The 16,555-nt window shown below is 42.6% G+C and overlaps 1 protein-coding gene across 1 annotated transcript in view; it reads left to right on the top strand.

Annotated features, from left to right (window-relative positions):
• Positions 1-16,552, top strand: part of LOC106581853 (ubiquitin carboxyl-terminal hydrolase 37) — a 30,376-nt gene extending 13,824 nt beyond the window's left edge. The window contains exons 10-24 of the mRNA XM_014164270.3: positions 1,920-2,051; positions 2,474-2,597; positions 2,680-2,897; positions 3,135-3,252; positions 5,929-6,008; positions 6,119-6,283; positions 7,574-7,624; positions 10,381-10,516; positions 10,647-10,863; positions 11,089-11,249; positions 11,545-11,605; positions 13,128-13,243; positions 13,731-13,800; positions 14,142-14,280; positions 15,202-16,552. Coding sequence (XP_014019745.3) covers positions 1,920-2,051; positions 2,474-2,597; positions 2,680-2,897; positions 3,135-3,252; positions 5,929-6,008; positions 6,119-6,283; positions 7,574-7,624; positions 10,381-10,516; positions 10,647-10,863; positions 11,089-11,249; positions 11,545-11,605; positions 13,128-13,243; positions 13,731-13,800; positions 14,142-14,280; positions 15,202-15,292 — 1,879 coding nt within the window. The 3' untranslated portion in view covers positions 15,293-16,552. The remainder of the gene's footprint in view (positions 1-1,919; positions 2,052-2,473; positions 2,598-2,679; positions 2,898-3,134; positions 3,253-5,928; positions 6,009-6,118; positions 6,284-7,573; positions 7,625-10,380; positions 10,517-10,646; positions 10,864-11,088; positions 11,250-11,544; positions 11,606-13,127; positions 13,244-13,730; positions 13,801-14,141; positions 14,281-15,201) is intronic.
• The last annotated feature ends 3 nt before the right edge of the window (positions 16,553-16,555 follow it).

Consider the following 16,555-nt stretch of genomic DNA (forward strand, 5'->3'; position numbering starts at 1 on the left):
ATGAGACTCGAAATTGAGCTCCGGTGCATCCTGTTTCCATTGATCATCCTTGAGATGTTTCTTCAAATTGATTGGAGTCCACCTGTGGTAAATTCAATTGATTGGACATGATTTGGAAAGGCACACACCTTTCTATATAAGATCCCACAGTTGACAGTGCATATCAGAGCAAAAACCAAGCCATGATGTCAAATGAATTGTCCGTAAAGCGCCGAGACAAGATTGTGTTGAGGCACAGATATAGGGAATGTTACCAACAAATGTCTGCGTTACCAAAAAGTGTCTGCAGCATTGAAGGTCCCCAAGAACAGAGGCCTCCATCATTCTTAAATGGAAGAAGTTTGGTACCATCAAGACTCTTCCTAGAGCTGGCCACCCGGCCAAACTGAACAATCGGGGGAGAAGGGCCTTGGTCAGGGAGGTGAGCAAGAACTCAATGGTCTCTCTGACAGAGCTCTAGAGTTCCTCAGTGGTGATGGTTGAACCTTCCAGAAGGACAACCATCTCTACAGCATACCACCAATCAGGCCTTTATGGTAGAGTGGCCAGACAAGCCACGCCTCAGTAAAAGCCACATGACAGCCTGCTTGGAGTTTGCCAAAAATCTCTGGTCTGATGAAACCAAGATTGAACTCTTTGGCCTGAATTCCAAGTGTCACATCTGGAAGAAACCTGGCACCATCCCTATGGTGAAGCATGGTGGTGGCAGCATCATTCTGTGGGGATGTTTTTCAGCGGCAGGGACTGGGAGACTAGTCAGGAGCGAGACAAAGATGAACGGAGCACAGAGATCTTTAATGAAACCTGCTCAGGACCTCAGACTGGAGTGAAGGTTCACCTTCCAACATGACAACGACCCTTACCACACAGCCAAGACAACGCAGGAGTGGCTTCGGGACAAGTCTTGATGTCCTTGAGTGGCCAAGCCAGAGCCCGGACTTGAACCTGATCGAACATCTCTGGAGAGACCTGAAAATAGCTGTGCAGCGACGCTCCCCATCCAACCTGACAGAGCTTGAGAGGATCTGCAGAGAAGAATGGGAGAAACTACCAAAATGCAAGTGTGCCATGCTTGTAGCGTCATATCCAAAAATAATCGAGGCTGTAGTTGCTGCCAAAGGTGCTTCAACAAAATACTGAGTAAATGGTCTGAATACTTATGTAAATGTGATATTTACGTTTTTTTATTTTTACTAAATTGGCGAAAATTTGTCAAACCTGTTTTTGCTTTGTCATTATGGGATATTGTGTCTCGATTGATGGGGGGAAAAAACAGTTTAATATATTTTAAAATAAGGCTGTAACCTAACATGGAAAAAGTCAAGGGGTCTGAATCCTTTTTGAAGGCACTGTATATCATGAGCTTTCTTATCTCCCAGATATAGGACAAACACTTCAAAACCTTGTTTCTGATTTTATTTTGAATGTCTTTTTTGCCATTTTTTATGGATGTTACTCAATGCAGTTCTCTGGGTTATAGTAGTATGTTTTTATATCAAATATTAAAAAACATAAAAAAATCGGGATATCTAAAGGGGTCCTTGATATTCAAAATCAAATGGCTAAATGATCCATAGTATGACTATCTCAAAACAATTCCATATGTCAGCTTTGAACCCATCCCCCCCACACCCCAACGGCATAGACTCTTAAGAATTAAAGCATCAAAGCTTAATACATATAGTTGATTTTATTAAAACACACAGGGTGTGTCTAAATGGAAAAATAGACACACAAGAATGTCAACCAATTGATTGGTCGAAAGAAGACATTTCGGTCAACAAAGATTTTTTTAGTTGTCGCTTACAGCCCTAATGTGCCGAAGCAGATACTGTCAGTTGAAAACATGTCTTTTCACCAGTGGTTGTGGTACATGGATGGAGTTATACTTACAGTTTTCTCTAACCTCTTTGCTGCAGATTCTCCAACCTGGGCAACACGTGTTACATGAACGCCATCCTGCAGTCTCTCTTCAGCCTGCCGTCGTTCTCCAATGACCTGCTGAAGCAGGGAATCCCATGGAAGAAGGTCCCCGCCAACGCCCTACTCAGGTAGCCTACTGTTACTGCAGTCACCCTTTGTTTTAGATTTTAGTCATTTAGCAGATGCTATTATCCAGAGTGACTTACAGGAGTGAGTGCCCACATTTTTGTACTGGTCCCCTATGGGAATCGAACCCACAACCCTGGCATTGCAAGCTACACAGGATGACTCTTCAGCTAACCCCAGAACTGGATATAGGAAACTGTCACTCGTTCAATAAATTCCTCAACTGTTATCATCTTATTTCTCTTCCTATTAAACACTGTTGAGAATATTTCCACTTTAACAAGGGATGCACCCTTTTAAAAGCTGTTTTTGTTTAGGTGGCTTAGTGATTTCATGTCTATGACTCAATATTTCTCTAACTGCTCAGCTGACTTGTGTACCTGCCCTGCACCCTCACTGACCCTCCTCTCTGTTGTGTGTGCAGACGCTTTGCCCACTTGCTGGCCAAGAAGGACATCTCGTGCCCCGAGGTAAAGAAAGATCTGCTGAGGAGAGTGAAGAGTTCCATCTCCTCCACAGCCGAGCGCTTCTCTGGATACATGCAGAACGTAAGACCTATAATATTTGCACCACAACCATTTTGGCTCATTTGTAGCTCTGTATACTTACACCCCCCCCCCCCCCCCCCAGGACGCCCATGAGTTCCTGAGCCAGTGCCTGGACCAGCTTAAGGAGGACATGGAGAAGGTGAACAAGAGCTGGAAGAGTGAATCGGCGGCATGGGACGAGGCCCCCCAGCAGGCGGTCGCGGTCAGGCCTGGGGAGGAGGCGGACACCTCACACACCTACACCTGCCCCGTGGTGGTCAACATGGAGTTTGAGGTGCAGCACACCATCACCTGCAAAGGGTGAGTGAATCATCACCTTCTCAGACTGTGGATTTCTGGGTGGTACATCTCTTCCCTGATGGAAAATAAAATAATGGACGTGTATTAGACATCATAGATTTAGCTTTTAAGAGTCCATTCCTTTAGCTTTAATGGTATTACCTTTCCTAAACATATGAAGTTGTCATAAAGACCGACCGAATGTCATGTTATTAACAACAAATCATGAAAAAAGGTTGTGCTATTGTGTGGTTTCAGCTGTGGAGAAGTAGTGACCAAGCGGGAGCAGTTCAACGACCTGTCCATTGACCTGCCTCGCAGGAAGAAGACCATCCCTCTCCGGTCCATCCAGGACTCTCTGGACCTCTTCTTCAGGGTGCGTGTCCACTGTCCCCAAAAACCACCAGACTAGCTCCCTGTCCAAATATACTGTGTATCGACTAGGGCTGTGGCGGTCATGAAATTTCGTCAGCTGGGCATTGTCAAGCAATTAACTGCCAGTCTCACGGTAATTGACCGTTAATTAACATGAACACATTTAGCATCTCCTGGCTTCCACACACAGCCTACAAGCCACTGATGCAGACCTTTGGAACATCTACATTTTAAAAAGTCTAATAAATCCATGTAATATGGCCTTCACTTTCACAATAAATCCATTATTTATTTTAGACTGGTCTAAAGAAACATGATATGAAGAAAATGTAGTCCATTTCAGAAGAACAGAATAGCACACTCTGTGTTGTCCTTATCTGGCTTTGCCATATGGCTGTGGGCTATACTCATTTAGCAGACATTTTCTTAGAATTCCGTGCCATTATTTTATAATGTTTTATAGTATGAAGAATACAATTGAACAAAGCTGAAATTTTCTCCAAACCGATTTGTGGGAGTGCGCACATTCTATGTTGAGCGGTTAAAGAAACAGGTACTCCTATAAGCTTAATTTAGTTATTTATGTAACTTTAGTTGTTCTACAAACGTTGGGCTCTATGTTTATATTTTTTAGACATTCTAAGGCTGCATGATGCGACTCTAAATGATGATTTGAAAAAAGTCACATGAAAGGCATGAGCTCTGCTTTGTTTTTTGTGCAGGCTGTTCACACTTCATCAGTCTCTTATTCAGAATTTGACAAGCACTTGATAATGCCTTGGATTTCCCAGCGGTATCCCCTTTGTTTGGCCGTATTGCCCCCTAAAGAAATCCATGCCTTTTGCGGCCAGTGGCCGTTGTGCCCTTGGGCTGAATATAATAATTAGAATTTCCTTCTCCCTGTGTGCTCTGAAGCACCTCTCACTCACATGGATCTCCGTCATGTGATTGGGTCTATACAATTCCGAGGTTCATATTAAAGCTATTGGAAGAACTGTCTACATTTGTCAGCCAACAAGATGAGTAGGACTAACAAATAGCAAAAGCACTAGCCTATGTCGATCTACTATCTCTTATAGTACAAAGCTTGACCTATTATATTCTGTGCAAGAAATAAATATTCCCAACATTGTCTGGGACACTTGTGGGATGCGATAGATCCCAAATTAATACCACCACTAGCATAACAATCTTTTTACACAATGAGGCTGATGCAACAGATCAGAATGTTTAGCTTAAAATGTGATAGCCTAATAGTTTATTTCTTCACATTATAAGCGCAGCAATGCACATACGGCAGTAGGCTATAAGCGCGAATGTTCCATTAGCGGGAAAACACTATCAAAAGTGACCACAAATGTGATTATGCGAGTAATGCTTTTATTATAAAGGTACATGTTTATGGTAAATTATCTTCCCCAAACTTGAAACTCGCGGCCTGCTTATGTATGCCAGTTAGGCTCTACACCCCTTGTAAAGCAGATTAATGTGCTTAATTTTAATAAGTTATTTGGTCACTTTAGTTGTGATACAAACCTTACCAAACATATAGGTCTATGGGCTAGGCTATATGAGGTGTGGGACTATGATTTAAAGAAGTCGCAAAAAAAGGAATGCATTGTTTCTTGCCTTACGCTGGGCATCATTCACAAGTGATAATATATAATTCACAAGTGATCGACAAATTTTGTCACCCATCAGACTATTCTTGATTTAATCTTGTCTTTACATATACTAAATAAAATGTGAAATTTCATTTAGAATGGACCATTATCATGCACCTGTCTCAAAACAGGGGCAGGGGGAAAAATACATCTATGCACTTAAATAGCAAATGGAGGACTCTTTTTCCCATGGTTCATTTTCATGCCAGCCAGGTAGGCTATACTTCTGTTGTAAAGACGAGCAATGTGCTTAATATTAAGAAAGTTGAGATATAAATATAGTAGGCCTAGCCTATAGAAAGCTGATGGGATCCTCTTTTAAGTAGAGGCCATCACTCTGTTTTCTCACGCAATTTCATAGCCTATAGAAATGTTGCGCAACATGCTCTCATGAAGTGTTTGATTAGATTTTCTTTTACATTTGCATTGAGTGCTGAGTACAAGTCATTAGTAGCCTGCCAAACTTGCTATCAGCAGCATCAGCGCTTGGAGACTCCCAATTACTGTGACTGCCTTCATGACTTGTGACCGCCGGTGTGGCAGTAATACGGTCACCGTAACAGCCCTAATGTCAACTCACTAAAGCATGGGTGACCAACTTTTATATCAAAAACCAAACAACAAATTGGGTGGGAGGGATATACTCAAAATACTTTTAAAATGACTAAAAGCAAATCGAAACTGTGAAGAAATAATGGAGCTACAGTCACCGTTTCTTGACTGTGTCCAGCTCACTAATAATCACCGAAATGAAAGCTAGACAGTCGGGGAGCATCAAATTCCAAAAATGAAGGATAAAGGATCTTTTTTTTTTTAGCAAATTTTGACGCCAAGGAAATGTAACTAGTTTTCAATGTGGCTCTCCGGACCTCGTTGAAGAACGAATGTGGCCCTCGAGGCAAACAGGGTTTGACCCCCACCCCCCCTGCACTAAATGCAATGAAACAGTTAACCTAGTATCCAAATCCTAATAGGAAGTAGATGAGTTGAATGTGTGTTGATGTGTGTTCCAGATGGAGGAAATCGAGTATTCTTGTGAAAAGTGCAGCAGGAAAGCGGCGACAGTGACTCATAAATTCAGCCGACTCCCCAGGTATGCCTGTGTGTCTACAACAGTGAACTGATGTTAAAGTGAATGAGAAGTGGTATGAGGTTCACCAGAACCCTAAATCCATTCCTTTCTGTTGTTTCCCCCCCATGTAGAGTTCTTATCTTGCACCTGAAGCGCTACAGCTTCAACGCCCAGCTGTCCCTAAACAGTAAGCTGGGCCAGCAGGTGATGATTCCCCGCTATCTCACACTGCTGTCCCACTGCACAGACACTACGCAGCCCCCCCTCAGCCTGGGCTGGAGCGCACATGGAACCATGTAAGAAACACACCCCACAATGAAAATTATCCAACGTTTGTTGCATAATTATATAATTTTACCAGGGCTTGACATACATTTTTGTACTCCACATTTTTTTGGGTGTTTGTAACACTTTGGGCCAAAAAGGTAACTGAAAATTGTTGTATGATGCAAGGCACCACTTTACAAAATAAAAGTTGTTATTAGGCCTCTTACAGTGCCATCAGAAAGTATTCACACCCCTTGACTTGTTCTTCATTTTGTTACAACCTAAATTCTAAATGGATCAAATAAATTATTTTCCTCATCAATCTATACGCAATACCCCATGAAAACATGTTTTTAGAAATGTTTGCAAATTTATTGAAAATTAAATAAAGAAATCTAATTTATATAAGTATTCACATCCCCTGAGTCAATACTTTGTAGAAGCACGTTTGGCAGCAATTACAGCTGTGAGTCTTTCTGGGTAAGCCTCTAAGAGCTTTCCACACTGTATTGTCAACATTTGCCTATTATTCTTAAAAAAAAAAAATGTTTTTCAAGCTCTGTCAAATTGGTTGTTGAACATTGCTAGACCACCATGTTCAGGTCTTGCCATATTTGTTTTTAAATCAAATGGCTAAAGTAGCCTACTTCAAAGCAAGGGAGCTGTTTATTGATAACATCCTTTCAGGGGAGATCTATTGACAGCATGGGAGACATTACTAAATTCTCCATTAGGATTATCTAAGAATATATTTTAAAGTTGTCAGAATGACATGCCCAATGTTGAACAGAGGGGAATCCCAGCTTTCCAATGGTGTCAGAGACTTTTACAGACGGAGTAACCATTGATTTATTAACGCACCCGTTGATCAACTGCGTGTCGCCATTTGTAGTTATGGTGGTGTTTTTAGGACATTGGACATGACAATTACATTAATACATGATGATAGTTAACTACCGAGAACTATCCAGTCTACACAATAGGTGTTGAATTGGCTAACTAGTTGGTCTGTCATTATTTTGTAGCCTTACCTAGCACACATACAGTTGATGCACACACCCATGACTTTTCCAGGGTTTTTCTTGTCAAAACCTGTTTGCTGACCGAAAATGTGCTATAACTGTGCACGTAACTCACTAATTGGCAAGGATTAGAAACAAATGTGCACACGTGGCTACACACAAATCTGTTCTTTGATCTCAATAGCACATCTCGCCAAAGGGATTATTGAAAGACCCCTCTGCCTGCCAATGCAATACAATCCTACTCCAATGTGCTCTGCAGAAATTAAATGACCTTACCCTGTTTGTTTTGAACAGGGCACGAACACTGAAGGCTTCCCAGTTGGTGAACTCCTCCTCACTACTTTGGTAAGTCACTCATTCAATCCCTCTCTAACACTATGGTATCACTTCCACCCCATGGACACCAATCATGTTTACAGTTGGTCTCTTGTTTCCTTGATGGGAACATTGTGTAGATCAGCGGTTCCCAAACTTTTCCATTCCGGGGACTACCAAATCACCGGCAAACTCTTGAGGACCACATTCCAGGAATGGCGGAATTTAACAAAGTATCTTGGCGGTCAAATTTAGAGTACATTTTTATCAGTAAATTTAACTTATTATTAATAGTTGTATTATTATTGTAAAATGGTATAGAATCAGCTTGATCCCCTCTGTCGAAGATGTTTGGACCTTCTTTTTTGATATTTTCAGTGGTATTGTTAACAAACATGAAGGTTGACCCCCTGGTTCGACCGTGATCATGCAAAGTTACTCCACCTCAAGAATTGCATTTGGTGAAAGGCTCGGCACATGCATGTTCAGGCAAATGAGAAATAAGTGCACTCAGGCTACCCGGAAGGCCAAAGTTAGTTACTTTTAAGGAGCAGTTCTCTCTCTGTGGGTCTAACCCCAAAAAGTTCTGGAAAACGGTTAAAGACCTGGAGAATAAACCCTCCTCCTCATAGCTTCCCATGTCCCTTAATGTTGATGATGTGGTTGTTACTGACAAGAAGCACATGGCTGCGCTCTTTAATCACCACTTCATTAAGTCAGGATCCCTGTTTGACTCAGCCATGCCTCCTTGCCCGTCCAACATTTCCTCATCTCCCACCCCTTCTAATGCGACTCTACCCGATGCTTCTCCCTCTTTTTCCCCTGCCCCGCTACAAAGTTTCTCCCTGCAGGCAGTCACTGGGTCCGTGGTGCTAAAGGAGCTCCTTAAACTTGACCCCAAAAAAACATCTTGGTCAGATGGTTTAGGCCTTTTCTTCTTTAAGGTTGCTGCCCCTATCATCGCCAAGCCTATCTCCAACCTTTTTAACCTGTCTCTCCTTTCTGGGGAGGTTCCCATTGCTTGGAAGGCAGCCAAGGTTTGTCCTTTATTTAAAGGGGGGGGATCAAGCAGATCCAAACTGTTATAGACCTATTTCTATTTTGGCCTGTTTATCAAAATGTTGTAAGAATTGTCAATAATCAACTGACTGACTTTCTTGATGTCTATAGTATTCTCTCTGCTATGCAATCTGGTTTCCGCTCAGGTTATGGATGTGTCACTGCAACCTTAAAGGTCTTCAATGATGTCACCATTGCTTGATTCTAAGCAATGTTGTGCTGCTATTTTTATTGACTTGGCCAAGCTTTTGATACGGTAGACCATTCCATTCTTGTGGGCCGGCTAAGGAGTATTGGTGTCTCTGAGGGGTCTTTGGCCTTGTTTGCTAACTACCTCTCTCAGAGTGCAGTCTATAACGTCAGAACATCTTCTTTCTCAGCCACTGCCTGTCACCAAGGGAGTACCCCAAGGCTCAATCCTAGGCCCCATGCGTTTTTTTTTTTCAATTTACATCAGAAACATAGCTCGGGCAGTAGGAAGCTCTCTCATCCATTTATATGCAGATGATAGTCTTATACTCAGCTGGCCCCTCCCCGGATTTTGTGTTAAATGCTCTCCAACAAAGCTTTCTTTACCCTTAGCCTAATTCTGAACCCCTCCAAAACAAAGGTCATGTGGTTTGGTAAGAAGAATGTCCCTCTCCCCACAGGTGTGATTACTATCTCTGAGGGTTTAGCGCTTGAGGTAGTCACCTCATACAAGTACTTGGGAGTATGGCTAGACAGTGCACTGTCCTTCTCTCAGCACATATCAAAGCTGCAGGCTAAAGTTAAATCTAGACTTGGTTTCCTCTATCATAATCGCTCCTCTTTCACCCCAGCTGCCAAACTAACCCTGATTCAGATGACCATCCTACCAATGCTAGATTGTGGAGACATAATTTAAAGATTGGCAGGTAAGGGAGCTCTCGATGGCCGAATGGTTCTTTACCATTCGGCCATCAGATTTGCCACCAAGGTTCCTTATAGGACACATCACTGCACACTATACTCATCTGTAAACTGGTCATCTCTATACCCGTCACAAGACCCACTGGTTGATGATTATTTATGAAACCCTCTTCGGCCTCACTTCCCCGTATTTGAGAGCTCTACTGCAGCCCTCATCCTCGACATACAACACCCGTTCTGCCAGTCACGTTCTGTTAAAGGTCCCCAAAGCACACACATCCCTGGGTCGCTCATCTTTTCAGTTCACTGCAGCTAGCGACTGGAACGAGCTGCAACAAACACTCAAACTGGACAGTTTTATCTCAATCTCTTCATTCAAAGACTCAATCATGGCCACTCTTACTGACAGTTGTGGCTGCTTTGAGTAATGTGTTGTTGTCTCTACCTTGTCCTTTGTGCTGTTGTCTGTGCACAATAATGTTTGTACCATGTTTTGTTGCTACCATGCTGTGTTTTTGTCTTAGTTCTCTCTTTATGTAGTGTTGCGTTGTCTCTTGTTGTGATGTGTGTTTTGTCCTATTTTTTTGTCCCCGCAGGAGGCCTTTTGCCTTTTGGTAGGCCGTCATTGTAAATAAGAATTTAAGACTCGCCTCGTTAAATAAAATACATTGTTATTACAATTTGCATTGTGTAAAGTAATTATAAATTACAAAATTAGATTCTAAAAATAAATGAAACATTTTTGGACCACCTGCAATACCGCCGGTCCACAGGTTGAAAACCACTAGTGTAAATGTTTGGATCTTCTAACCACTGTCTTTATTTCCTTCCCCCAGGAAAGTGTCTCTGAAGGCGGGGGGCAGCTCCAGCAGTATCCTGGTGGACTCTGACAGCGAGGAGGAGCTGAGCCGGAAGGCAGTGAGCCGCAAGCGACTCCTCAGCGACTGTCTGCCTGACGACAAAGCAGAGGAGGTAGGGGGACTGGGGGGTGAAATTAGTTACAACAACTTAACCACTGACACATGCAGGGCCAGGTTGAAAGAATACTGTGGGTTTAGGTCCGGTGTGACATGGTGGGCTCTGGTTGTGTGTTTCGGTCCAGCGAGGCGTCCAACACACAGACGCGTCAGACATCAACGATGAGGCGATGCTGGCGGTAGTGCTAGAGATGAGTTGTCAAGACACTGGTCTCTCCTGCCCCGCCCCTGAGGACGAGCCAACCAGCAGCCCCGACACGGGCTTCGGAGACACCGACCCCGACACCCAGGAGTCAAACTACCACCCAGACCTGCTGGAGACGGACAACAAACCGTCTGCAGGTAACCACGACACACACACACACCCCAGCCAGGAGAGACGGGGAAGTGTAGGCTTAAACAGACTACACACCAAAACAACTCTCTGTAGTTACTAGATGTCCATTATGAAATTTGTGAAATTGTAATTCCCTTGAACTATCCTATACTAAGTCATGAAGACCATGGACTGTTTTGAAATGTGCGTTTCACCAACCCTTGCGCAACAGAGTGTATCTGTGTGTGTAGATGTGCTGGACTCCCTGGACCTGACCATGGACGAAAACAAGGAAAACCAGACACCTGAGGGGGTGCAGGGGGAACTGGACTGGGTGCAGCAGTATAGCCTGGAGCAGGAGCGGGAGGAGCAGGAGCTGCAGCAAGCCCTGGCCCAGAGCCTGCAGGAGCATGTAAGACCCCCAACACACACTAGGCCATTACATAGAGAGACCTATACAGCTCTACCCTTCGACATTTTACTGTTGGATAAATCTGGTGTTGGTGGTTCACCAATGTTTTTGTAATGTAGGCTAATCTTCCCTCAGCTTGTTTTGGTGAATACCCAAAATGGGTTTTAAGCTCTGACCCACCAACTTTATATAATGTCAACTAGGTGTCTACTTGACCCTGTATCCAGCAATGCTGCCTTGTTGCACTATCACAATACAATCCAGTGACATTTTACATTTGTGGTATGTCCTACAGGAAGCCCAAGAGATGAGGGAGGACGACGACCTCAAGAGAGCCACTGAGCTCAGCCTGCAAGGTATAGCATAGACACTGGTACCCCTTTTTAAGCATATACTCAGCTTCACAAAAGAAAAGTAGTGTGTGTGTGTTTACACCAGGGGTTGGAATCAGTTCCGGTGTTCCGACCAGAAAATACGCTCTGAACCGGTTCGAACCAATAAATAAAGAAAGTAGCTGTTCATATAGGTCAGGGATGGGCAACTTTGATAGGGGTGGGGGCCACACACTCTGAACTCATCATGAGGGGCTGTAGTTGCTCCCCACACACATACACTGCGAGCAAAACATTTTAGTGGCCCACCTCTTGACAGCGGAGAGACGTAAGTTTTAGAGTTCGTTTCGTGCAATTTTACACGTTTTGTCATAGTGTAGAGAGAAATATTTGCAGTTTTAATATGGTATCTGAGTGAGACTAACAAAATCAATGGGGGGGCCCCTGGCCGATAATTTGACTGTGATAACAAGTTTAGTTTAGCGGCCAGCAATCTAATTTACCAATCTGAAAACATTTAGCTGACATGGGCTAATTGACTGACTATCAGTGACAGACAGACATAACGATAGAGAAACTGCTGATTCACAACCAAATTTCTAAATTGCACCTTGTGTATTCTACTATTCTAACTTGCAACAAACAGTAAGTTGAGTTGAATTTGATCCGAGGGCCTCTAAAAAGGTTGCCTGCTGGCCGCATGCCGGCAGTTGCCCATCCCTGATCAGTGGTGGAAATTGTTATACTTGAGTAAAAGTAAAGATATCTTAATAGAAAATTACTCAAATGAAAGTCACCCAGTAAAATCCTATTTAAGTAAAAGTCTAAAAGTATTATGTTTTAAATATACGTAAGTATCAAAAGTAAATGTTATTTCTCAAATATACTTAAGTATCAAAAGTATAAATCATTTCCAATTCCTTATATTAGGCAAACTAGATGGCACCATTTTCTTTTTTTATGGATTGCCAAGGACACGCTTCAAACCTCATACATCATTTACAAACTAAGCATATGTTTAGTGAGTCCCCCAGATAAGTGCATAAATTAGACAATTTTCCTGTCCTTCTAAGCATTCAAAATGTAACGAGTACTGTTGGTGTCAGGGAAAATGTATTTTCATTTTCTTTAAGAATGTAGTGAAGTACAAGTATAAAGTTCGATTGGTCAGATAAGTGCAGGTGCAAGATGCGACTGAAATTTCACGGGTGAGGAGGGGACTTGGCTTGAAGCGCTGAACATCATGATGTGAATTGGAATGTGTTTAGGCTGTTACTAGCATTATAACTTCACAAAATTACCAAATTATATTCTAGACATTAGGAATATTTTTGGAACTAAAAAGAATGTTAGTAAGCCGTAGGCAAGATTTGAAAATAATGGTCCAGAACACTTCCCTTTCGTTCCCAGTTAAATTTCACTTCCTCTGAAAATGTCATTATTTTTCAGTTTTTGGTTCCCTGAACTGGTTCCAACCCCTGGTTTGCGTATATCAGTGGTTTTCACGTGTCTTGATCTGCTCTGCTGGTTTCTCCCTCCCTCCCAGAGTTCAACAACTCGTTGCCGGAGCTGCTATGTTCAGACGAGGATTCTGGGAACGAAGAGGTGCTGGACATGGAGTACAGCGAAGCAGAGGCTGGGGACCTGAAGAGGAACGCTGAGGTACAGAGTCTCCCTCCTTTTCCTCCTCTCCCACACTAACCAGCCTTCACCAGGGCCCTGTTCAGTAGGGAGTAAAACTCTCGTGGACAGACGCACATAACATAAATGGTAGTAGCGTCTTACAAGAGACTGAGATGTGACGAGCAACTTTGTTCTGGTACGCAGTTTTTTTGTCACTGATGATTTGGACAAATCACGATTCCGCAGGTGCTTACATCTTTCGAATTTCTAAATGGGACATTTGGTCCATAGACTTGCCTGAAACTGGCAAAGAGTTTCTGTTTAGGGGGGTCGAGACTTTGTTATTCTTGTTAGTATCTTTTCTAACGTGTGTGTGTGTGTGTCCCGCCACCCCCAGAACTTAATTGAGCATCTGATGCAATTACACAACATTTTAGTTCTGGGTGTTTGACATTGAGTAAGGAGAAACGTTTTGAAATGGAGTGAAACGTCCTGGCTTGAACACCTCTTCCTTTCTTGTTCCCAGAGTGGAGATCTGGCCAATTCCTTCCGGCTGATCAGTGTAGTCAGCCACATTGGGAGCAGCTCCTCCTCTGGTAAGCACTGCCCTCCCTATAGACCACAGTCTGCTAAGATATATGGCTGTGTTATGAGATGCACTGTTATTTGTGAGACCCAAAAATGTGTTCAAGTTGAATGAATATTGAAGCATGAATGTCAATAATATTTTTTGGTAGCAACGGATTTTTGTGCATCTCAAAATGCACTACTGTGTAGCAGGAGCCACAGATTATCACTCATCCGTGAAACAACGTAAATCATGGAAATATAAGGTTGTGTGAGCTGAGGCAGCATATGATTATGATACCATGAGAACCCCAAACATTGGATTCTTGTAGTCTAATATTAACCTATAGTTCATTCTCCCGACCCTCAGGCCATTACATCAGTGACATCTACGACATGAAGAAGCAGTCTTGGCTGACCTACAACGACCTGGAAGTGTCGCGCACGCAGGAGGCCACGGTGCAGAGGGACCGCGACCGCAGTGGATACATCTTCTTCTACATGCACAAGTGAGTGTCCCTCTTATCCCTTCCATCAAGGTCCCTATCCCAGCTTCAGATGGAGTGCGGGGTTGTGTTCAGTGGAGAAAATGCAGTGAAACGTGCCCTGAACGTATCCAATAAGAACATAGATTTGTTTTCAGATGCAAAAACTTTGCAACGGTATCCCCTACTGAATACAACCCTGTTTTCTTATGCTTAGGCAATAAGGCACGAGGGGGTGTGGTATATTGCCAATATCGTGCCTTATTGCCTAAGCATATAAGTGGTATATTATTACCAATATAGCACAGCTAAGGGCTGTTCTTATGCACAATGCAGAGTGCCTGGATACAGCCCTTAGCCTGGTATATTGGCCATATACCACAAACCCCTTATTGCTATTATAAACTGGCTACCAACGTAATTAGAGCAGTAAAAATGAATGTTTTGTCATATACCCGTGGTATACAGTCTGATATACCACGGTTGTCAGCCAATCAGCATTTAGGGCTTGAACAGCCCAGTTTATAATAAGGAGTAAACAACCAGCCTCCTGTCACTATGCACTACACCAGTCTCAGTATAATCCAGTGGCGGCTGAGCGAGACCCAGCTCCAGTAAGCAGGGCTGCCAACACCAATGGGCAACTGAGCAGAAGCTGGAACAAAATCCCTTCATGCAATTAGAAAAGCTAATTTCTTCAAATCTCTTCTTTTGTCAGAAAAAAATTAAGGGGGGAAATTAAACATTCTACTAACTCTAAGAATGCTGGGGGGGGGGGGGGGTTTAATACAAATAAAGGACATTAATACAAATAAAGTTGTACATTCACTTATTGTAGGAGATGTTTGCCTAACTTGGTGTTGTGTGTATCATATACACTGGAACCCACTATAGTGGATGTGGATGCCTTGACTCACTGCTGTGTTTGTTCCCTCCTCTCCTCAGGGATGTTTTTGAGGAGCTGTCTGAGCTGGAGAGAACAGGGGCCAGTGGAGGAGCCTCAGAGGCAGGGAGGACCGTCCTGCAGCCCCTCTGAGCCACCAGTCTGTCATCAATCAATCACACACACCAACCAACACACTCCAACAGCACAGAGCTGTTCCCCATCAGATGTGTCGGGTTAAAGAGAACCCTTCTCCAGTACTACTGATCGCCGTCCACATTTTGCCCTCTTCAGGCACTTTGTCCCTTTAAAAAAAAAAAAAACACAACAGACCAAGGTAGCTTCTGTCAGGCTTAAGACGTCAGCACAAATACAGCCCACATTCTTCTCTCCAGGTCCATTCAGAAATGAGACATGCAGCGCACTCAAAATAAAGGAGTTGATTATGTTCTTTGTTTATTCAAGCCTGAGAGATTAGCCCCCAACTTTTTGTTTATTTCCTATGATTTGTTGAATAACTTGTAAAATAGTTTCTTGGCACTCGTATGATATTAACTATCATGCATTTAAGAACTTTGATAGAAAGTGTCAGATGGATTGTATGGTTGACTTAATTTCCAATATAATCTATCGAAAACCAAGATGTATTATTCTGTGTTGGAATAAAAGCTCATTTGAGGTTAGTACTTCTATATGCATCGGATACATGTGGTGCAATATTTATTTTGTGGCATAGATTTGCCAATACTGCTTATGTTTGTATTCTGTTCTAGAGTTGAGTCTGTGTTTTTTTTTTTCTTCAATTTCTTGCAATGCTTTACTTATGGACTGTTTGTGTTGCTGTTTTATTCATGTTTTATCACCTTGACAAACTAAACATTAATAAAGTAGCTTGCTTTTTTTTAATATATATATATATATATAAGCTTAGGCTCCTTGGGGTTCCCTAGTGCTTCCCAGTACAGAACCGGTAGTTTCTTTTTCTAAAGCGCTTTACTTTGAGAAATGCACAACCACTTTGTTTAGAATGTGTTCTTCAAACCGCTGACAATGCAGAAACGTGTATTACATGCGTAAGCTATCCTGCATAGGCTTTGCTTTTAATAAGGCCATAAGATTTAACTATTTATTTTAGCAGAGGTCTGTTTAGAATGCCAGCTCGGATGTCTCATCACACCTGACCAGGCCAGTATTCATATCTTTTAGACTACTTTTTGCTAAGATTAGGGTTTGGCTAGCTATTTACTGGTCTCCTGCTTGCATTAAGTGAGAATGAACAGGTTTGAAGTTGACAAGCGTGTCTGATGTGGAATGCAAAGGAGTAGCAGAGTGGACTGAGTTTTTGTTGTTGTTCAGGCTCCAGTATTTGACTTCCTACATCTCGTTTTAAAATAAAAATGAATTTAAACAATGGTT

Source organism: Salmo salar, chromosome 21, assembly GCF_965601325.2.
Source record: "Salmo salar chromosome 21, fSalSal1, whole genome shotgun sequence".
NCBI lineage: Eukaryota > Metazoa > Chordata > Actinopteri > Salmoniformes > Salmonidae > Salmo > Salmo salar.